Here is a 24,222-nt window from a genome sequence, read left to right as displayed (position 1 = left end):
GGGATGCTTGATACGTCTCCAACGTATCTATAATTTTTGATTGTTCCATGCTATTATATTATCTGTTTTGGGTGTTTTATATGCATTAATATGCTATTTTATATTATTTTTGGGACTAACCTATTAACCTAGAGCCCAGTGCCAGTTCCTGTTTTTCCCTGTTTTGAGTTTCGCAGAAAAGGAATACCAAACGGAGTCCAAACGGAATAAAACCTTCGCGATGATTTTTCTTGGAACAGAAGACAACCAGGAGACTTGGAGATGAAGTCGGAGGAGCCATGAGGCGGCCACAAGGACGGAGGGCATGCCCCCACCCTTGTGGGCCCCTCGTGCACCTCCTGACCTAATTCTTTCGCCTATATATTCCCATATACCCCCAAACCACCATAGGCATCCACGAAAACACTTTTCCACCGCCACAACCTTCTGTACCCGTGAGATCCCATCTAGGGAGATTTTCCGACTCCCTGCCGGAGGGGGATTCGATCACAGAGGGCTTCTACATCAACTCCATTACCCTTCCGATGAAGCGTGAGTAGTTTACCACAGACCTACGGGTCCATAGCTAGTAGCTAGATGGCTTCTTCTCTCTCTTTGATTCTCAATAGCATGTTCTCCTCGATGTTCTTGGAGATTTATTCGATGTAATACTTTTTTGCAGTGTGTTTGCCAAGATCCGATGAATTGTGGATTTATGATCAGCTTATCTATGAATATTAATTGAATCTTCTCTGAATTCTTTTATGAATGATTTGATATCTTTGTAATTCTCTTTGAACTATCAGTTTGGTTTGGCCAACTAGATTGGTTTTTCTTGCAATGGGAGAACTACTTAGCTTTGGGTTCAATCTTGCGGTGTCCTTTCCCATGACAGTAGGGGCAACAAGGCACGTATTGTATTGTTGCCATCGAGGATAAAAATATGGGGTTTTCATCATATTGCTTGAGTTAATTCCTCTACATCATGTCATCTTGCTTAATGCGTTACTCCGTTCTTTATGAACTTAATACTCTAGATGCATGCTGCATATCGGTCGATGTGTGGAGTAATAGTAGTAGATGCAGAATCGTTTCGGTCTACTTGACACGGACATGATGTCTATATTCATGATCATTGCCTTAGATATAGTCATAACTTTGCGCTTTTCTATCAATTGCTCTGCAGTAATTTGTTTACCCACCATATTATTTTCTATCTTGAGAGAAGCCTCTAGTGAAACCTATGGCCCCGGGTCTATTTTCCATAATATAAGTTTCCGATCTACAATATTAGTTTCCGATTTACTCTTTTTGCAATCTTTTACTTTCCGATCTATAATCCAAAAATACCAAAAATATTTACTTTATCGTTTATCTATCTCTATCAGATCTAACTTTTGCAGGTAACCTTGAAGGGATTGACAACCCCTTTATCGCGTTGGGTGCAAGTTTGTTTGTTTGTTTGTGCAGGTATTCGGTGATTTGTGCGTTATCTCCTACTGGATTGATACCTTGGTTCTCAAACGAAGGGAACTACTTATCTCTACTTTGCTTCATCACCCTTTTCTCTTCAAGGGAGAAACCAACGTAAGCTCAAGAAGTAGCAGAGGACAATCCTCACATTACGTTACCAATCGTAAAGTTTAACTAGATAAAAAACAGCTAATTCCATTTTAACAGGAAAGGTGAAAACGCGAGCCATTATTCTACTACTATTTTGCAAGTAACACTTAGATAGTGTTCATAATTAATTGTACTGAAACATGTTAATTCAACAGTGCGCTCCCACTTAAATCAATATCTCTCAAAATTGATTGTGAGTGATACAGGACCCGCATATCAATTGTTCGCCATTGGTGTAACACCACTGATGATGAAAATCTCAAACGGTAGGCCAACTTGCCAATCACATCTATATGCGACTCTTGTTCATCTTTCGATGGGCATGTTTTGAGCTCATGACGGTCATGCATGAACGTCAAGACAACCAAGTGATCTCGCTGTGAGGTCTCAACTCACCCTCCTCGCAGTTCTCTAATTGTTCGTACCCATGTGACACGGCGCACCCCGAAAAGATAGGTGCTGTGACGGTGCACACTTGGGAGAACACTAACTACTTTGATATTTTTGTGAGAGATCACCCTAATAAAAGCGACTACCGCGCCATCAAGAAGGGTGCACTAAAGGGATAAACATCTCATGCAATTCATAATAGCATGATATGGTATAGCCCTTTCTGACGGAGAAGTCTTGTATTTCTTCATCTTCGGCATTCGCGTCGATGTTCACCTTCGCGAAGATTGCCACCACGTCGTCGATGCACCAGATAATATAGCTATCTCTATAGCTAATAAAATAAGTGCATTACTTAAGGTTGACACGCAGTTCATTAAAGTGACAATCATATGGCTCCACCCATCATGCCAAATCATGACACGCGGGTGATGTTAATTTATTAACATCATATAGTCATCTCATACGTAATCGGATTAATATGAGCACTGCTATACCACATCACATGCAAATGAAAACTATCCTGTAAAACCAAGTTAGACGCCTCTAATCGGTTCATGCAAAATTTTGTTTTACGTGGCTTCTAAGGTTTCGAAACAAACCGAAGCTACCAAAGTTCATCATCAAGCATGATTATCCAAGTCACTAGATTAACAATGCGGGGTGTATGAAACACGAGATAATAAAATATCGAGCCCCATACTGAACTTCGTCATATGCATGACCCCTGTGCAGATCATATCTGCAATGCCCTTTCGTTTGTGAAACATCCATCTTTCTTTAACTATGGTGGAACCCAAACAACTGTTAGCACTTCGTTGATATGTCAATCAGCATACTCAGGAGCAGCATGAAAGGATCGCAGATCGCCAGAACTTTGTGAGATTCCACCATGCCGTCAAGATCAGGATTATGCAAATTCAAGGGAAGCAACAGGAACATCGGGTAACAGATTCCATCTGCTACCACACAAATATTTTTTAGTAATAGAACTCATCTATTACCTAATTATATTATGCAAAACCCATACATCTCTATGTATTCTAGATCGCAACCTGCATCTACGCATAGCGCGGCTCTCATACCACTGTAGGGTAACGCAGCAGAAAACAAAAAAATTCTGACCTACGCACCAGCCCAGGACCACTATGGAGACTGCATACCAGGTTTGATCTTTTCGTTACCGACTCGTAGCGTAGCGGAAGTAGAGTCGATGACGATCGGCGGTACAGATCCCCGCAGCTAGGATTTACAACCTCCCAACCGCGAGGATGTACTCCCTCGTCTGCTCCCCGGACGGATCTCTGGGCAACCCTTTAGGAGACCTCGGGATAGTCCCTCGTCCCACCAGACGGATCCTCGGACAACCCTTCGGGGGGACCTCAGAATCTCGGACGGTCACTTGGACAACCCTTCGGGAGGACCTTCGAAACTCGGACGGTCACTTGGACATCCTTTCGGGAGGCACTCTCGAATTAAGACCGAAACTACAATCTCTCTATAGAGTTGCACACATACGGTGTCATCTATCCGGCAGGGCTTCGCCATCCAGAACAAGTTCCCACCGGAACCCAGACAGCCTTTCGGCTCTGTGAAGCTATTTCGCTGGGAGGAAGAGAGAAAGCCAGATCATGCACGGCACTTGTATGTGAGAAAGAGTAAGTTTGGGCAGCCCCCTCCACCTCTATTTATAGGAGGAGGGTGGAGGGGCTGAAATTTCAGCCACGCCCATCCATGTCATCTCCAAGATATTTTGGAGCAAAAGCCCAAAAAGGTGGCTTTCCAAAAAGTAACCATAAAGCTGATTTCACTATTCAGGATGACATTTTTTAGCGTCCGTTCGAACCGAAAATATTTATATGGGCTTAGAACATTTCCAGTACCCACTAAAATAATTTTCAACGCGTTCCGAAACAATTCTGGATTAGTGATTTTCATCTGCGAAAAGCAACCAAACCGGTTCCGACAGCTTCGGAACATTTCCGATTTTTATCCCAAAAAATTCCAGAAGTTCCCAGAATAATTCTGGCACCCGCCAAGAATTATCAGACGTGTCCCGAAACCAATTTGACTTAATGGTATACCCCGAAACAACTTTTCGGTTTGACGAAACTATTTCACTATTCTCTCTCTGGAACTCTTCCGTTGTCTCTGAAACTTTTTTGGCGAATTTCTCTCAGACTCCCTGTCTAGTATTCAGCAGATAGATGACCCTTAAGCGTGTAACCCTATAGGTTTGGTGAAGTATAGACATGACCGGAACCTTTCCGATCAATGATCAACATCGGAGCCGTGGACAGCCATATTGACCCCTATACCCACACGAATGAATATTCGAGTCAACCTCCAGTTGCCGTGTGCTATTCCTGTTGCTTCACGATATGTTACAAATACCTGAGGTGAATTTACTTGCATCCCCGTGGATCAACAACTTGTCCACTACGCTAGTTACCTCGTTACCGGTTTTGTTCTCTTTTCTCGTTTCCGTGTTCCGACATCCCTGTGATCAAATCACACTGTGTCTGGCCAGAAGATGATGGATACCGTAACACCAAGAGGGACCGAGAATATCTCTCCATCGTCTGAGGAGCAAATCCTAATCTTGAGCTATCAAGTTACTTGACACACTTTTCCATGAACCCGTAAGCCGCCTTAATAGCCACCCATTTACGAATGACGTTTAACAAACCCCAAAGTTCATGAAGCAAGTATGAAGAAACTCCATACTCTCATGGTATAAGAAATTATGCAAACATTAACCATCTCTGTGTTATTAACCATTAACTTATGACGAATGTATCTCATAGCATAACATCAATTCGGGTCGATTCAACACAAATGTTCTTCTAACATTGCGCCCTCAAAGTTGCTGGCATAGACATGCCCATGATTGGGAAAACATAATTATCATGCAACACCTGAGCTAGTCTTAGAGGCACGACCAGGAATACATTTTACCGTTTATTATTCCACACGTGCACATGGGTTTTCCCCAGAGCCTTTATGGATATACGGGCTCGGGAACCACAGTAGTTATAGCACGGAACGTAAACATAATCATGAACTTGAAGATAAACAATAACATTTATTATTGCCTCTAGGGCATATCTCCTACATCTTCTTCAAGAAGTGTTGGGACATCATGAAGGCAATCCCCTCCTTTGGAAGCCTGTGCACTACACACCTTCACTGGCTAAACTCTGTGAATGTTGTTCTTCTTCCGAAGAATGAGGAGGCCGAGGAAATCGATGACTATCGCCCCATCAGCCTTATCCATGTGGTGGCCACAATTATTGTGAAAGTCCTCGTCTCAAGAATTGCCAGCTACATGCACACACTTGTTTCGCAGGCCAAAGTGCATTTATTAAGACAAGAAGCATTCACAACAACTTCATGTATGTTAGAAATCTTGCACGCCAGTTGCATAAATCAAAGAGACCCATGCTCATGTTCAAACTTGACATTCAGAAGGCTTTTGACTCGGTAAGATGGGAATACCTGCTTGACCTTATCGAGTGGAGGGGCTTCCCAACTGACTGGTTTGTTGTGTTGCTTTGCACCTCCTCTTCCCGCATCATGCTGACTGGCATTGCGGGCAAACCTATTGTGCATGGTCGTAGACTTCGGCAGGGGGCCCGTTGTCCCCCTGCTCTTCGTCATCGCAATTGACCCGCTTCAAAAGATTCTCCAGGTGGCAACTAGAGAAAGGTTATTGCACAAGATTCATGGACATGTTGCTTCCTTAGGCACCTCCCTATATGCGGATGATGCCATGGTCTTCATGGCGCCCATCAAGGCAAACATCGACAATCTTTCCCGCATCCTTCGTCTTTTGGGGAACATTACGGGCCTGCACACTAACTTCCTCCAGAGTTCCGTTGCCCCTATCCGATGTGGAAATGTCAACCTGCCGCACGTCCAGCAAAGCCTCCCGGCTTCTCGGGCCTCTTTACCCGTCAAGTATTTGGGTCTCCCGCTCTCCATGTGGCAACTAAAGTAGTTTGATTTCCAGTTCCTTGAGGACAAGGCGGCTTCCATGTTGATCACTTGGGATGCCCAGAACATCACTGCTATTGGGAGGGCGGCGCTGGTCAAGTCGGTGCTCTCCTCTCAAGTCGTCTACTTCATTAATCCCCTCATCGTCCCACCCTCCACCTTGTGAAATGTCAACAAGCTCCAGAGAGCTTTTATCTGGGAGGGTACGGACAAGACAACCAGTGCCAAGTGCAAGATTAACTGGGACATTGTGTGCTGACAAACGGTGTGTGGAGGTCTCGATGTGCTTAACGCGGATAACTTTGCATGGGCAGTGAGACTAAGATGGCTCTGGTTTAAATGGAAGGAGCATGCAAAGATGTGGGTTGGGTTGGGAAACCCTTGCGACGAGAAAGACTGTGATTTTTCCTATTCCTTCACAACCATCATAGTGGGAGACGGTGCACATGCGTCTTTCTGGGACGCCCCTTGGGTGCATGACCAGAAGCTCAGGGACATCGCGCCCCTCATCTATGAGGCATCCGCGAGGAAAAATGAGAAGATAAGGGAAGCCCTAAAAGATGATGCCTGGGTATCCAAAATCAAGAGAACCGACGCCTTCTTGCTTACGCATTTCCACCAATTCGTCCAGCTCTGGGTCAGCATCCGCGACTTCCAACTCCATGAGGACATGGTACACGGCATCGTGTGTAAACACACGGAGAATGGTCTCTATTCCGTGGAGTCTGCCTACAAGGCACAATTCCTTGCCATGATTCGCTCTCTGATGGAGCACATGATTTGAAAGCTTGGTCACCGCTAAAAGTTAAATTCTTTACGTAGGTAGCCATGCAAAACCGGATTTGGACTGTGGATAGATTGGCAAAGAGAGGTTGGCCAAACCATGGACTTCGCCCTCTCTGCAAGTGTGAGAATGAAATTGTCGATCATCTACTATTCAAATGCCAGTTCACATCTAGACTCCGGGACATGCTCAAAGCATGGTTTCAGCTGGACTGCATCGATACATTGTCTTGGCCTCTACTCAGCTCCACCAAGGATTGTTGGATTATTCTTGCAGACTACAACATCCCCAATAGGAGTGACATGGCTTCGCTTGTAATGTTAACCTGTTGGGTTGTTTGGATTGGGAGAAACATGTGTGTGTTTCGCAGCAAAAGTGCACCACCCTCAGTTCTTTGAGCACCATCAAAGGGGAGATGGCACAGCGGTTGGGTGCAAAAAGTTGAAATCTATCATACCGGGAGAGTAATCCGTTTTGTATTCTTGGGGAGTGTTGTAACTCGTGTAAACTCTATTCTTCTTCTCTTTATTTTTGCGAAATATTCTTCTTCTTCTTAATTTTTGATTTTGCTAACCACATGTCTCATGCAGTTTCTTCTTCTTAATTAATGGATAAAAAAACTTCGGCAGCATAGGATATTTCCCCCCTGATAATTTCTACGTTCAAATAAGGCATGCGCATGGAGTCAGTGGTGCTTGCTCCTAATTTGTCCAAGTTCGAAATAAAACTATAACAATACAGAGAGTAATAAAAAAAGAAGTGGCATGCATGGACACGTGAAAAGAATTGGCATCACGCGAACAAGGATCAAACTTGTTGCTGCAACAAGGAAAATGGGTGGGGTATATCGCGGTCAGAAACCACGCCTGCCAGTTTTGACGCGGCGTCGTGGTTTGTCAAGCGTTGGACTTCTGACCGTAGAATATGTACATTCATTCTAAACCCTGAAATTGGCAACCTATGGCCATGCGCAGGTTGGTTTGGAGTCAAAAGCGTACTACGTCGGTGGGCGCCGCACGAACCGATGATCTCTTGGCGGCGAGCACGCCTCCCCCTCGCACAAGAGCTCCTGACCTGCACCAGCACCACTAGCGCATGCAACAGAGCGATGGTTGGTCGGTCCAACGGACATCACTGCCGGCGCGACACGACAAAGCTAGAATGCAGAGCCAGGCTCATGATGGTTTGCCGGTGCCGGCACAAAGGGTCCGGTCGGCCATAGAAAGTGGATGGGGCGGGCGCCACAGCGAATCCAACCAAACCTTGGGCACGCCGAAAGCCGATGCGCCAGCCCAGAGCCGCGTCATGGGATCCCTTCGGTTTCCCCGGGCACCCGCACCCGCTCGAGCGCATGCGCGCAGCATCGTCCCAGGCCACAGGTCTGACGAAAAGCACAAGCCATATTCAAATGTTTCCATGGAGAAATCGGGTGAAGAGAGAAGAATTAGCTACGTCAACCATGCGAGATTGGTGTGTGATCGCATCCGTGAGATGAGATAGAAAACTGGCGTCTCCACCAGTGCCTCTGCGTATCTAACCCGGGAAAGCGACCCCGCACCGTTGATTCCTCAGGAAAAAATACGAAAAGGAGATGCTTTTCATGTATAAAAAAACAATGAAAGGTCGTGGTGATGAGCGTGAACAAACGACGAACATCGTGGCGGTGACGATGAAAGAGAGAAGAGAGAATCAACAACTCTAAAGTTGCAAGGGGCATGTGACAGCCGAATATAGTGTAGACACCGGAACAAAGCCATGCATGCCAATTTGGCGAGACCTTATTTATTCATCTTGAAAAGGATGGGGAAACCTTCCAGACGGATCGAGCGGCAGCGACATGTATTATTGCCTTCACGCGATACTTACTTAATCATGTACACTTGCAATCTGCCTGTCCTAATGGGAACTGGCCAGTCATGCAATTAGTAGACGTAGCATTTTGCAGTTATGCTCAGAAATCTGACTGGACAAAGAAACATGGCCAGTCCAACAACACAATCAAGTCAGAATTGAGAGTAGGGTAACAGCAGCAAGAAAACAGAAGTTTCTGACAAGGAACACAAACTAGGAAATTGGAAACAAAATCTCTGATCTCGTTTCAACACAACCGTTTCATCCGCAGCTTCAAAGTCTCATTTAGCACCAGGGAGAGAAAAAAAATTACCCATGGGAAGACTGGACGACACACAAACCACTCTCGGACGTAGCTGACCACACAGACCCTGAGACTACAGTTCTTTACACAGACGTTTCATCCGTTGCATACCAGAGCCCAACTTGATAATAGGATTGGGCTGCAAGCTGCGTTTGTCTACAACTCTAGCAGTGCAAGCACCACCACTACAACTACGACGATCGCATCTCTGAGATCTTGCCGGTCACCACCTTCTCTTGCTGAAAGCCCTTGGGGTACACAAGCACCGAGTCGACACACAGGCCACCTTTCGTGTGCGTGCAGTCGATCTGCGCCATCGAGAACTTCAGCTTCAGCGCCTGGCGGGGATTCGTGGAAACAAAATCGCCTGCATGGTACAGAACCCAGCTCCCAGGCTCATCCAGGTAGCATTGAGATAATGCATTCTGGCCGTCTGAGGTGGAGAGCTGGAAGCGCACCGGCTTCTTGTTCCAGCCGTGGACGTGCTCGGTGCTACAAACACGACGTCCAAACCGCTTGCTGAACTTCCCAAGATGAACCCTAAAGTATAAACTGTAGGTTCCAACAGGGAAGCAGAAATCGAGCTCCCCAACCACTTCAAACCACCAGATTTGCTGAAGGTATGCCACGGACTGGAACCTGCATGAGCATATTGTGTATGCATAGGTCAGCTAACAATTCCAGGAACACAACATCATGCATCCTATTTGTGTTAGAATATAATTACATTGAAAGATACTGCTCAGATGTAAACATTTGCTCGAGGTATCACAGTCTGATATCTTCCACTGGCACAGAGTAGGTACATACTACATCTACTGCCATCATTTGGAAGGACTGCGTCTACATTAGCTTTTTGTGATAAGATAAAAGCAGTCATCACTCGCCTATCTATGTTGAATTTATGTGTCTGCCAGAGCAGCAAGCGAATAAGCGTACATAAAACTGATCATCTACTATATAATATAGTGTGTATGTTCTGAACAGCGGACAAATTTTTCATGTATTAAATGTACAGGTGCATAATTCTCAAATGCCTCTTGTGCTCAGGGGAAGAAGCATGCAAAAGTAGACGTGTACTATTTCCCATCTTCTGCCACAAACAACGAACAGCTCAATCTCACCATTAAGTATGTTGTTGCGGCATTTAATTGCAAGTTGCAACTCAAACATCACATCTTTCTAACACAAACTGAAAAGAATATACTGTGGCAAGTGCGAGATCGGATTTTTACCTCGATTCTGTGGTCGGCATGTGTGTCCAATATCTCCTGTCATCGATGCCAGTTATGACCAGAGCTTTGGAGGATAGCGCCATGCAAACCCTACCCTTGCTCTTCTCTAGCCAAAATTCCTGCAATTACAAAGCACACAAAATATAAGCCATTTAGCACTAAAAATAGTTCTAGCCTCTATATATAGATTATAGATAAAAAGGAAGCAAGAGAGTTTTCGGTGCTGTAATTGTTTTAAATTCAGAGAATAATTAAATCAGGCATTCAGGCTCCAATTTGTGACGTTTTTTCAGAAAACTAAACGTACTACATACTAGCATTTGCTACGGTAAGAAAAACATAGGAGTACATGGGTTGTTCCCCTTAACAATAATTAACTCTGGAACGATTCAGATATATTTGGCTAGTATGAACAGATGTGGATTAAGACAACAGACTCGGAAAAGAACAATGATTCAAGCACAAAACTGACTGGTTAAAATCATAGACAAGCTCATGAGGGGGTCTTGTTTGCCTTGGAAAAAAAAATCATAGACAAGCACACGAAAAGGGACCTATATTTCCTCTGGAAGAATATCTGACCTTGGTGCCGTCGTCGAAAGAGACGGGCCTGGAGAGCCTGGCGTAGATCTCCTTGGTCCCGGCCCGGCGCCGCCGGCGCCTGCCCTCCTCGCCCCCGCCCTCGACGTACCCGATCAGGTGGCGGTAGTTCTCCGGCAGCTTGGCCTCCCACACGAAGTCTGCCCCCGCGGCGCCGCGGAAGGCGTGGTTGAGGCGCGCGAGGCGGCAGATCTCCGGCGCGTCGAGGCGGAGCAGCACCTGCGCGGCGCAGAGCTCCGGCAGGTCGCCCAGGCCCGCAGCACCCGGCGCAGCCTCCGCCGCCGCGCCGAAGAAAAAGCTCGAGACCCCCGCCCCCATGGCTCCTCGCCTCCTCCAGTCGCAACGACCTCAGAGGCCCGCCCCGCACACCCTTTGTAGCAGCAGCAGATGGGAACCGAATCCCGCGCAGAAGCCGATCCCCGAATCGAAGGAGCTCCTCGATCGACCGGCACCCGATTCCGCGCCCGCAATGGAAGCTCGCGATCACGCCCCCCCGCGCACGAATGGAATCCTCCGGGAATTTGTTTCGAGTCCTCGCGCCGCGCCCGCTTGAGGAAAAAGCAATGCGTCGTTGGAGAAGGGGGGGGGGGAATAAATAAACCGGAAGGACGAAGGAAGCCTCGCGGAGGGGAATAAATAGACGGCGAGCGGGGGGGAGGAAGGGGGACGGTTAAATGGGCCGTGGATAGGGTTTCATGGGCAGTTCACGCTGCCTTTCTAGTTTCTACCCCCTGAAAGTGCTCGGTAATTACGCTTTTTACCTCCCGAGTGGACCTGTTTGTGACGCTTCGCGCCGGCGATAATATCTCGGAGGGCACGTTCGTAAATGTCGGGACCGTAGCGCGCCCCACTCGGAATTTGATGTTTAAACAGGTTGGATATGATGTGGATTAATAGCCGCCATTAACACGGGACGTCCGTGGACGCGGTCCGCTGCACGGGGCTGATGATGGCTGTGGGCTACCGGGCGGTCCATGCGACGGGCCCGTGCGGTGGGTGCAGGTCTGCAGGAGTGGCGTACAGCTGGAGGGAAGGAAGCAGCCCCGTCGCGCCTGGAGACTTCCACGGCATGGCTCGCACGGACAGGCTGGCGGGGTTATCTATTCTTATCCAAATCCGGCTCAATTACCGCATGCATGCACGCACGCACGCACGCAAATCGCGAGACCGCGTTGCCACGGCGCAGAACTAAACTGGGACTAGATGGGAGTGTCGATGCCCGGCATGTCGCACTCGGTTTTCCTTTTCTGTTTCCTAAATTTGGTACGTACAGTATTATTATGGATTTAAATTAAATTAAATTCTTGGGTCACGGGGTTGACGCGTTGTAGGGTGTTTGACAGTAGAGAGCCCGATTGTTTCTCGAAAGTTCGGTACATTAGTCGGCTCCTACATTCCCCGAATTTCTTTGCCGTGCATGGCTATCCACTTAGGCATGAAAAGGGGCCCTCGGGCCTTCTGAGTGATTGTTTAAAAAAAGGAATGTTAGAAAACACAAAAACTTGTGTAAATATAACCTGACTCAGAAACAATTAGAACAATTTAGATTTGTGGGGGAGATGGTAACACAAACACTACTCATTAGTCCGAAATTTCCTACTTCTACCACCACACGGGCGCCGATGAGCACCAAAACACCTTGGTCGCCGGGACAAGCATGGGTCCGACGCTTCGCCTCGTCTTTCGGGACGTCATGATCGGTTGAGGCCGGCCACGACCGTGGACAGATCTTACACCGCCGATTAATAGCAATTTGGATAGAATGGGAGTAGAAGGGGAGAACCGAGAAGCTTGGAGAGGTTTAGCCGTTTACTTAGGCCTCCTTTGGTTTGTGGGAACTTTGTAGAAATTTGATAGGTAGGACTTGCAAAGAAAAATTTCCTTTGAAGCCCTTTGGTTTGTAGGAATGGATTCCTATTCCTATGTAGGATAGAAATCAATCCTTCACATTTTCGAGGAAAAAAACATCCTAACTTAATGGAAAAATTCCTATCATATACACCAAATGGCATCTCTTTCTATATAGGAATTGAGATGTATGTCATCTCACTCCCTATGGGTTTCCTATTCCTACAAAATTCCTATCCTATGAATCAAAGGAGGCCTTACAGTTTTCAATAATAACTACTCCCTTCGTTCGGAATTACTTGTCTCGGAAATAGATGTATCTAGAACAAAAATACGTCTAGATACATTCATTTTCGAGACAAGTAATTCCGAACGGAGGGAGTATATTGCACACACGACCGAGTTTATACTTCACCCACACACACATTTCTCTGGGTCGACTCGCTGTCAGCCAAGCATCTACCAAACAGGTCCCACCTCATCTCCATGATGTTCGACGACATCAAGGACAAAGTCAAGGTGGAGACTTCACACTTTTCCCCCTCGAGATGAAGCTCCATCCTGGAGCGAGCCTATTGGAAATCGACCCCAAAGCACATTGTAGCCTTCCCAGCTAGCATTATCTTCCGCGATACCTTGCCATTTGATCTTCACATGTGGAAGTGCCGCATTCCCTTTCTTGACGAAACAACGCTCGGGAATGGCGTCCGGCTACGTAGAAATTGGAGACAGATCGAGCGGCTTCGATAGCTCGGTAAAAACTGAGGAGTGGTGAGCGGTGAAGGGCTTTAACTGAGAAGCATGAAAGACGGGGTGAATTGAACTGACCGGGGGAAGATCAAGACGATACACAGATGTGTTGTTATGCTCACTAACTTTGCAAGGCCCATAAAACTTCAGAGACATTTTTGCACTAGGACGATTGACCAACGATGACTGAGCATAAAGTTGAAGCTTGAGCAAAACATCATCTCCGACTGTAAATTGTCGATCCTTCTGGTGCTTACCGGCTTGAGCTTTCATACATTCCCAATCACGGGGCAAGTGTTATCTAACCTTGGCTAATAAATTCTCATTGTTGACTGCTAACTCGGCAAGGAAAGCGGGTTCACCTGTGTATATTGGCATGGTGCCACAAATGGGTTCAATGCCATGTAGCGCCTTCGATGGAGTGCAACCAAGTGAGGTATGATTGGAAGAATTACACCAAAACTCGGCCATCGGTAACTAGCGCTTCCATTTGTTCAGCTTGCCCTGAACTGCACATCAAAGGTACTGCTCCAAACATTGATTAACATGCTTTGATTGTTTGTTAGTTTGCTGGTGATAAGCTATGGAGTAACAATATTTAGAGCCAATTTTTTGAAATAGCATTGTTCTTTTTACCTTTTTATAAAGGTAGACAATGCCCAACCTTCAAAACTGGCATCATATGAACGGTTTAATAGTTTAGGCTTCAGGTTAAAATCAATCCACCCCTCTCGGGCTTAATCAATACGAATTGCATTACTTCATTTCTGTGAACGTTTACATGTCTTGTTAACCCACCATGAATCAAACCAAAATTACCACTAAAAAATCGGCCCCAACAACTCACCAATCAACCAAGGACGTATTGTAGCTTTCAGCGGCGACGGCGACCAGCGTCACCACCTAGTTGGGGCAATCCAGCCTAATCTTATGACTCCAGGCTCGTTCAATGTTAATCTTACACTTGTTGCACCCCGTGAAAAAGGCGCAGACTCGCACTTATATATGCTTTTGATCGGCGTAGTACAACACGACAACAACAGTTGGTGGTGATCTGTTCAGGAACGGTCGGCAATCTCCCTCTCCCTTGTCGAACACAAGAGTTGGAAGAAGGAGACATGTAATACTTTCTCTGTTCCAAAATATAAGGTACGCCATTTTTTGTGAAAGCCAAACACATGTACATTTGATCAAGATTGTAAAATAAAATATCATCATATAGATAAAAAGTAAATAAAGTACGAAAATACATTTCATGATGGATCTAATGATACGTGCAATTTTATTATTGTAGATATTGATAATTTTTCTAAAAATTAAATCAAACATGCACAGGTTTATTTTTTGAATTTTTTTGCGGGTTTTGAAAAAAACTGTTTTTTTAGATTAAACTGATTTTTAATACATCTTATATTTTGAAACCGATAGAATGGTATCTAACATTGAACTGCCTCATTTGAGTAATACATTATTTTACTCGCAAAAAAAAGAATGGTATCTAACATTTTTTTTTGGCGAGAAAGAATGGTATTTAACTTATCTGAAAGGATTTGTTCGGTGAAGTTTTGTCTCATCTAAATCAAAGTTTAGTAATCTCCACGTCAGCTCAAGATTCCAAAATGAACATATTAATAATTTTAAAGCTTTACCGTATGCAGAGCCTTTCCGTTGGCAATGCTCCCGTTGCCACACACTCTAAATAAGTTAACAACGTACCGGTACTGCTTAGCCTGCCTGGCTGGATAGATGATCTACCGCTAACCCTCTACAGCCCCCGCCAGCATAGACCGCGTCAGTGCAAGAATCCGCCACGCCCTTCGATCGAGAGAAAAAAGAAGAAAAAGAAGAACCAGCCACGTACTGACCGAACTCCATGATGACCCGTCCATGCCTGTACTCCGTTCGACCTCACCTGGATAAACAGGATGGTACGTGGCGTGACGTGTTACAAACCTATGACACGTGTTGGCCGGACCAGGCGGTGCGTGGCGGGAGCTCCTCGCGGCGGACGGTCCCAAACGCGCCACGATTCGAGCGACCAACGTATGGTTCCAACTTCCCGTTCCAGAAAATAAATGAGCCGCAACAAATTGCGAGTTTGCTTTTGCCGGAAGGACAAAAATGGATTCCTGCCTGCCACTACAGTGGCGCGAACAGATCGACGTAAAACTGAGGCGCCACGTGGATGTCCGGTCAGATCCGAAGAGCGCATACATAAATATGGAGTGCAGGCGTACACAAACATCACACGTCTGAATGATTAGCGTAAAAAATATATGGATTCATATGACATGTCATCGTCCCGTTTCGTCGTACGTGGCAAACTCCGAGCCGACGTCAAGAACCGGAGTTCTCCACTTCTCCAGCTCGCTAGCTAGAGGTTAACCTGCCTCTGCCTGACAGCACACACAAAGAACTTGCCTGTGCCAGCACAAGATGCGGGGGACGTCGACGGTCGACGTTCACAGCCTGGGCCCGCATGCAAATGTCTCTGTCGTCCTAAAATATCACCCTGCCACGCCGCAGCCGATGAGAGCGCAGCGAGTCGGGCGTGGATCCTAGTCAGCGCCGACGCGAAACAACGGACGTGGTGGCTGGCTGCCGGCTGCTGTATTGCGTAAAAGGTCTTGGGGAGATTATCTTAGGATGATGACGATCTTAAGCATAAAACTTTGGGATGATATGATGTGTTGTTGATTGACGCTGAGTGGCACTACTATTTTTATTTTCTGGTGGGTGCTTGGAAGTGAAATCATTTTTGGTGAATCTTGGCTTTGCATGCTTGGATAATTGCTGCGAAAAGCGAAACCACTGAAAGCAGCTATGATGATTAAAGTAATTCTTGCTCAATGTCTTCGGCTAAGATTACCTTTTTCCCGACACTCGGTCAGAAACTCCGAATTTTGACAGAGACATGCATGCTCAGAGTAATTACTGCAGTTATACTACTAGTAGTACTCATAAATTCCGGGTTTTTTTTTGCGGGGGCATAAATTCCGTTGTTGTTTGTCAACAGTCGTACAACACGGAGGAGGAGGACCGAGTACACAATTTACACCCTTGTTCCCCTGCTGATTTGCTTGAAAAATCGCCGGTCACGCTCACGCGTCTCGACGACGTTTTACCATGCCATACGTACGCCATGAAAAATACTCGCCGTTTCGCAAGTTGCGGGCTTGCGGCACGTTCAAAGCAAGTGGCCTAGCACCTGCCGTCACCGAGGCGAGTTGATGGAAATTGACCCGGCCGGAGGAGTTGACGGTGCCGGATCGCCGACGACCACCCAAACAAACCACCGTGCGCGCCCCCATGCCTCGCCTCTCATCGGATTTGGTCTCATGAGGTGACTCAGCCACCGCACGGCATACACCACAGTTCGCTACCCTCTAGATTGCAGTGTTTTCGGGCGAATGAAAGTCCCGTTTTCAGACGCGAGATCTAGTTTAATCTTGATCTGGGCGATACGCCGATACGCGCCCCAGCAGCTCCCTGATGCCTCTGATCTGTACATATGCAGCTGAGTTATGCGGATGATTACTCAATAATGTAGCGTGCACCACGTGCATCTGATTAGCAGAACGCGTATGTGCGGTCAGCGTTGCATTGCTCCAATGAGGTGGCTGGTACACACACTCATGTGACTGCATGCATTTGTGTATGACCAAACCAACGCGGAATCCGGGAGCCACGTATGATTGTCCCAACGGAATTAGGCTAGTCACATTGGGAGTAACATAGGGAGTAACATGCATGTCATATAAAAAAAATATGATGTGGCAAGTAATTAATAAGGAGAGAGGCAAATAGAATAACATTTCTGGTTTATAGGTCTTATCTCAAAATTTTAGTTTTTCCATTTTATAAGAGTATCTCCAACTGCCGCGCTTCGCGCCGCGCGCTAAAAACTAGTTTGCCGCGCGCCGTTCGTCTGGTTTTGCGCGGCCGCCAGCGCTGGCTCCAACAGTCGCGCTAAAATGCAGCGCACGCCGCTCCAGCAGCGCGCAAAAAATGCAGTGCGCGCGACTTGCACAAACAACATATACATTTTAAAAAGAAGCAAAAATGATCAAACTAACAAAATAAATCAACAATAAATAATTCAATTTCGTTATTACAACCCAAACAAATAGTTTATCGTTCAATACAACAAATAGTGCAACACAACAAATAGTTTATGAACAATACAATGTCGAACGCAGAAATCATGATCTTTGTCGTCCATGCTATGCCCACCACTCCTCAATGAGATCCTTCTGAAAATCATTGTGCGCTGCGGGACGCCGAATGGCATGATAGGAGGCAACAAAACGGGCCACCCTTTCAGCCCTCCGTCGCACTCGCACGGGATGTCCCAAGAGCTCATACTGTGAGTAGTCTGAATCTTGACCACGCTCATTCTCGATGATCATGTTGTGCATGATCACACAAGCGTGCATGATGTACCAAAGCATTTTTTGATCTCAAAATCTAGCCGGTCCTCTCAAAATAGCAAATTGGGCTTGCAAAATCCCAAAAGCTCTCTCCACATCTTTTCTAGCCGCCGCCTAAGCATTGTGGAAATCAAGATTTTTCTTACCTTCCGACTTTTTCAACGGCTTCACGAAGGTTTGCCACTTTAGATAGATGCCATCCGCTAGATAATAGTCATAGTTGTATGTACGGCCATTTGCTACAAACTGCACCGGTGGCAACTCATCATTTGCAATCTTATTCATCAGTGGTGACCGGTTGACAACATTGATGTCATTCAAAGATCCAGGCATTCCAAAGAATGCATGCCAAACCAAGTCTCTTGATCGGCCACCGCTTCAAGGATTATAGTGGAACCCTTTTTTTGGCCGTGGAATTGCCCACGCCATGTTTTTGGACAATTCTTCCAACTCCAATGCATGCAATCTACTGAGCCAAGCATGCCAGGAAAGCCGCGAGCTTTGTTCATCACCAATAGCCTTGCGGCGTCTTCAGCATTGGGAGATCTCAAATACTCCTTGCCAAACACTTGCACAATTCCGACTGCGAAGCGCTTGACACATATGATGGCTTGGCTCTCACCCATAGCCAAGTGATCAACAACTAGATCAGCCGAGATACCGTATGCCAACATACGCAAAGCGGCTGTCACCTTCTGAAAGGTGCTATGCCCGAGCTCTCCGGCGGCATTCCTCCTTTGCTGAAAAAACCGGTCATGGCTCGCTAGTTTCTCTGCAATGCGCCTGAACAAGTCGGTGCTCATCCTAAACCGGCGACGAAAATACGACTCCGGGTATGTGGGATTCTCCACGAAATAGTGTCTCATCAATCTGTTATGGGCATCGATCCTATCTCTCCAAATTTTCTGCCGACCCATAACCGAACCACTGTGCTTCGGTTTTTTATTGATATGCATAGCTAGGATCGTTGCAAGATCCTCCTCCTCTTCCATATCAAATTCTTCTTCGGAAGAATCATACGACGAACTCATCTACAATGTTCAATACTATGCTATAAAAACTACAATCAACATGCACCAAATTCATGAAGTTTGAGCAATACATACCTTGTAGGCGTTTTGTCGAACACCTTGCGGGCGCCGAGCGGCAGCGAGCGCTGTTCGTCGGACGGACGCGCGCGAGGGGCGGCGGGACTAGAGGGGGGGAGAAGCCGCCGCGGCGCGGGGATAGGCCGGGGAAGCGTCGGAACGGTCGCCGGGTGGCGCGGGCGACGGCGCGGCTGGATGGGGGGTGGGAGTTGCGAGCGAGCGCGCGGGAGCGGGCGCAGCAAATAAGCGGCGCGCGATTGAGTTTCGGCCCGCGCGCTGAACTACATATGCCGCGCGCGTTGTTTTTGCGCGCCCGCTGGAGCAACTATACTGGTTGCGCGCGCTAAAACGGGCAATTTTACGGCGCGGCGCTGGTTTGGCGCGGCTATTGGAGATGCTCTATGGCTCAATTTGGTTGTTCCCCATTGCATGTTCAGATTCCAAGATGCATTAAATCATTGCATGCAAGTATTAAAAGAAAATTGACCAATGCATGTAATTTATGCATGCATGCATTGCAATTAATGTATTGGTAAACATACTTTTTTGAAGAAAACAAGAGCATTAATTGGGTGTTTTTGTAAACTAGAAAAAGTATTTCACCACTCACCGTCTACCTTGGTTGGTGAGATTTAAATTGAGCCGGAAAGGAGGGAGTAGTATGTTACCATCAGATAGCGGTTCCCAATGCAAAATGACTCTACAAAGTAGTAAATGAAGTGATGCATGATACTACAAACATGTTAGTACCCACTATAAAGGTAGTAATATACTCCCCCGTCCAATATTTGACCGAGTTTGTGCAAAAATATATCAATGTTTGTGAAACCAAATAGGTATATGATGAAAATATATTCTATTACAACCTAATGTTACTAATTTGATGGCCTAAATGTTGGTACATAATTGTAAAAATACGATTAAACATAAAAAAGTTTGACTTTCCAACAAAGTTGGAAGTACACTCTTTAAAGGACGAAGGGAGTATGCATGTTACTAATCTAAGTTACTTCCCACTATGACCAGCCTTAAGCAGACCGTGAGATCAGTCCTCAGCAATGACTGCCGCCGCGAACACTGTTAGCATGAGTTAGACAGTTTTTTTTTTTTTGGAAGTGCCTGAGTTAGACAGCTAGTCGAGTGAATTCGTGAGAAAATCTAGCCACACCGGAATAAGGATGCTAACATGTGCTAAGAGGGAAGATGGGATCAGAAATACGTTCAAGAGCATGGGTTTAGGGTTATCACTGATTTTATACTGATTAAGGTTATGTCGTTCCGTGGTGTGGCAGAATTCGTTACTTGTTGATGTCGTCGTCTCCAGCTTGTTTCGCCGACCGTGGTAGTGGTGCTTAGTGCTATTGCTATGTGACACGGCAGGGCTGCACACTCCGGTCGACTCGCCGGGATATTTCCCACTGCACCAGCGTACGCACGCTGAAGCTATCGCCCCAAACGCTCTGTCCGCCCGATCGGCTTGCCGGATACAGCCGCACGCAACGCGCGTGGAGCTGAACGGCAACATGACATCGGCAACCAGCAGCGAACTAGCTATAGTCTGTCGACGCACGCCAGGTATACGAGCGCGACCAGATAACCTCGCTCGCATCACAGGCACAGGCAGCAGTACTACAAGATTGCTGGTGCCAGTGGCGCGCGCGGGGCGGTGGATGCATCCGGCTTAGGTAGGGGGCGCCCAGATTCCGCTTGCCCTCGTGCCGAACCTGATAGATCGTGGGCTTGGCCGATCGGGTACAATTTAATGCTAGAGCTCACAATACTTCTTTCCTGCTCGTATCATCGCCTACGTGTAATAATGTACCAGCACACTACTGCTATACTACTATGGACAGCCTTGATTCAGCACGGAGTTCAGAACCAGGTAGTTGAGAACCAGGTAGAACCCAAAGCAAGGAAAATGTAGATGAAACGAGGAGAAACAGGACGTCCAAGCACTCGCAGTAGCTCCAATCTCCAAAGTAGAGTTGGTGGTAAAAAAAGGGAAATTTTACGGTGCATTATAATACACCAGAGCACATGTATTATATGGGCGATCTAACGGATGAGAATAACTGGGCTTTTTTGAGCCCAAGGGTATTTTCGACCTAATTTTTTTTAACTTTAATCGGCCCAATTAGGTCCAGGGGTATTCTCGTCCTAAAATTTTTAATTAAATTAATTGCATTAATAAAGCACTTCATTATAGAGGTCCAATCATCGTGCGTACTCTTTTGAATTTCGGTTCGAGCGGTTCGTCCTCTCTCCTCCTCTCGAGCCCTAACCTCGGGCCCCCTCGATCGCCGCCGATCGCCCCCGGCGCCCTCGATCGGCGCCGATCGCACTCGCCGTGTCTACCCCTCCTGCTCCTACTCCCCCTCACTCCCTCCATCGCAAGTCACCCCAGTCGGGTTGCGGCGCCAGATCTTCCGACGAGCCGCTAATCCACTCCTTCCCCGAGCGGACGCCACCTTCCCCGACCCGAGAGGCCACATCATCCTCATCGACGTGCATCAACTTTTTCACGCCGGATCTTCGCAGTAAGTGCCTAGCCCTCTCAAATATTTTTTGGTCACTTGTGCATATAGTACCAATAGGGTCGGATTTGATTCGGGTTTAGGATATGTCATCTGAGGTTTAGGGTTTATCGTTTCAGAAAGTTGTGACGAGATTTCGACCGGATTTTGTTAGGGTTTAGGATATGTCATGTGAGGTTTAGGGTTTATGTTTTCAGAAAGTTTTGACGAGATTACGATTGAAAGGAAGTGTAAGTCGGATGTAGCTAGGACATATTGAAGGACTTAGTTAGGGTTTTGTGGCATGAGAAAGTTGTCAGCAGATTTGGATTCAAAGAAAGTTATTTTGGATTTAGTTAGGAGATACATTTGAATTGAGTTTCGAGATATTTTGGGTTTAGTTAGGAGATAATTAATTTTGTCTGGAGTTTGGACTTATTTTGGATTTAGTTAGGAGATAATTTGGATTTAGTTAGGAGATAATTTTGAATGGAGTTTGGAGATAATTGATCTATCAGGGTGGATCTATCAGGGCATTTGAAGGACTCGTGGACTTTGGATTTAGTTAGGAGATCATCAGTTACAGCTACTACAATCAATTAAAATACAGATTTTGAAGGACTGAGTTAGTGCATAATTTCGGTAACGTATGCTATCCATCCGTAACATTGACTATCTGCTTTCGCTGGCAGCATAACGACATGGATGATAAAGGCAACGATGGCAAAAACTTGGGTGATACAGGCACGGATGACAAGGACATGGGTCATAGAGGCAACGAACGCAAAGGCATGGATGATAAGGATAATGAGGATGCAGACAAGGATGGCATAGACATGGATGATGTACATATGCAAGGTAAAGGAATTGGTAATAAAGGCATGGCTGGTTCAGACCTGAATGAGTGTATGGAATACTTAGAGATTGTGAAGAAGACTTTCAGGACTCAGGAAGAAGCCTACATGTTCTACGTAGGCTATGCGAGAAAAAGGGTTTGGTGTTAGAAAGGATGATCTGAAGTACAGGGGTCCGGGTCCGAAACAAAATGCATACAGAAGGACATACAAGTGCTGCAAACAAGGATGGCGGGCCCTTAAGCACTTTAACAGAGCTGAAAGGAAAAGAACACCGAGGGGTCTTTCTCGGTGTGGGTGTCCCGCTCTTTTTCAGGTTGAGCTACAAGATAGCAGTGGCCTCTGGTTCGTCAAGAATTTTGTGGACAAGCATAACCATCTGTTTGTCCGTGCTGACCTGACTCCCTACTTATCGGTTCATCGTAGAATGACTGATGCACAAAAGGCCGATGTCATCGAGTATGCTGTCGGTGGACTTCGAACACATCAGATTATGAATGTAATGGAGAAGAATGTCGGAGGTCCCGACAAACTTGGATTTATAGATCGAGACCTATACAACCATGTTTCAATCCAGAAGAAGCGCAAGATAGAAGGTAGTGACGCTAGATATTTGCTCACCAATATGATTGCACAGAAAAAAGCAGACCCGGAATTCTTTTTAAAATACACAAAAGACAGCGAAGGCCATTTGAGGAACATATTCTGGGCTGACTCACAATCCCGCATTGACTATGTTGCCTTTGGTGGTGTCGTGGTGTTCGACAGTACATATCGGTCTAACAAGTACAGGTTCCATTTGTTGGTCTGAACCATCACCGCAGCACAGTTTTGTTTGGGGTCGGTCTAGTGTCAGACGAGACAGTTGCATCATACCAGTGGCTTCTTCATGTATTTTTGGAGGCAATGTCCCAGACGGCACCAATTTCAGCAATCACTGATGGGGACGGTGCAATGGCTAAAGCAATAGCTACTGTCTGGACCGGAATAGATCATCGTTTGTGCACGTGGCATATCGATGAGAATATGGTGATGCACCTCTGCAAGAAAAAGCTTGAGGAATTTAGGGAATTCATTTACCGTCGTTGGGATGTTGATAAGTTTGAGAAAAGATGTGTGACGCCCGGATAACTAAGCTACAGTAATCTTTGCTAATGATGCCATGTCACCTCGATTACTGTTACTAATCTCGCGTTAGTTAAGAACCAATCCAAATTCAGATTTGGATTAAGTCTAACGGTAAATGTTTTCAAACATTAAAACTAAAATGTTTGGCATGTGGCAAATAATCCATACTAATTATTGGTGGAGAAACCACACTTTTGTAGAATATTCAATTGCACTATAATAAGTAAATCAGCGGCAAAACTATTATTTAAATGCTCTTAAAAATAATGATAAACAAATACAAACTACTGTATTAAATGTGTCAAAATGTTTGTGGCAGTGGCATAATTACCTCTACTAAATTAGGTACAATTTTTGTATTTTACTAAAACTAAAATAAATAGAAATTAAGTTAAAAGGGACAAAATAGAAACACACACACACACACAAAAGAAACACCCCCCCGATTGGGCCTTGGCCCAGTTGGCCGAGCCAGCGGCTTGCCGGCCCACCCCCGCACGCTCCTAGCCTACTTGGCCTCCCTCCCCCCACCAGAAACCCTAGCCCGTCGCACCCCCCACTACGCTCTTCCCCCGATCCGATCTAGATCGGGGTTGACCCCAACTGCCCCGACCGATACCCCAGTCCCTCTCGTTCTTGAGCACCAGGCGCCTGCGCCCCATCCCCTGCCGCGCCGGAGCCCCACCGCCGCCGCCGTCCCCGCGCCCGCACCCGGGGATCCGCCGCCTATCGTCGTCCTCATGCCACCGTTACGCAGAAGCTCCTGCCATGGCCGCACCCGCCTGGTCCTCCGCGTCCGTGCCGTGCCAAGCCGCCTCCTCGCCGGAGAGGGACGGACCCTGGAGGCCT

General features: G+C 46.4%; 1 protein-coding gene across 1 annotated transcript; it reads right to left on the bottom strand.

The window, feature by feature from the left end:
- Window positions 1-8,840: 8,840 nt before the first annotated feature.
- LOC123181379 (F-box protein PP2-A13) lies at window positions 8,841-11,402 on the bottom strand. The gene is made up of 3 exons (XM_044593633.1): window positions 10,745-11,402; window positions 10,163-10,281; window positions 8,841-9,566 (listed from the first exon to the last, which is right to left on the bottom strand). Exons 1-3 carry the CDS (start codon window positions 11,078-11,080, stop codon window positions 9,119-9,121), a joined length of 903 nt encoding a protein of 300 aa, XP_044449568.1. The 5' UTR covers window positions 11,081-11,402; the 3' UTR covers window positions 8,841-9,118.
- Window positions 11,403-24,222: the final 12,820 nt, after the last annotated feature.

Source organism: Triticum aestivum, chromosome 1D (genome assembly GCF_018294505.1).
Source record: "Triticum aestivum cultivar Chinese Spring chromosome 1D, IWGSC CS RefSeq v2.1, whole genome shotgun sequence".
In the NCBI taxonomy this organism is placed as follows: domain Eukaryota; kingdom Viridiplantae; phylum Streptophyta; class Magnoliopsida; order Poales; family Poaceae; genus Triticum; species Triticum aestivum.
Note: the sequence above shows the minus strand (reverse complement) of the source record. Positions and strands in the feature narration are given on the sequence as shown.

Excerpts from the sequence above, each read along its gene's own strand:
- LOC123181379 (XM_044593633.1), bottom strand. The coding sequence starts at position 11,080 with ATGGGGGCGGGGGTCTCGAGCTTTTTCTTCGGCGCGGCGGCGGAGGCT. Across the intron at positions 10,282-10,744 it reads CTTTCGACGACGGCACCAAG|GAATTTTGGCTAGAGAAGAG; the intron begins GTCAGATATTCT and ends TTGTAATTGCAG. Across the intron at positions 9,567-10,162 it reads ATGCCGACCACAGAATCGAG|GTTCCAGTCCGTGGCATACC; the intron begins GTAAAAATCCGA and ends ATGCTCATGCAG.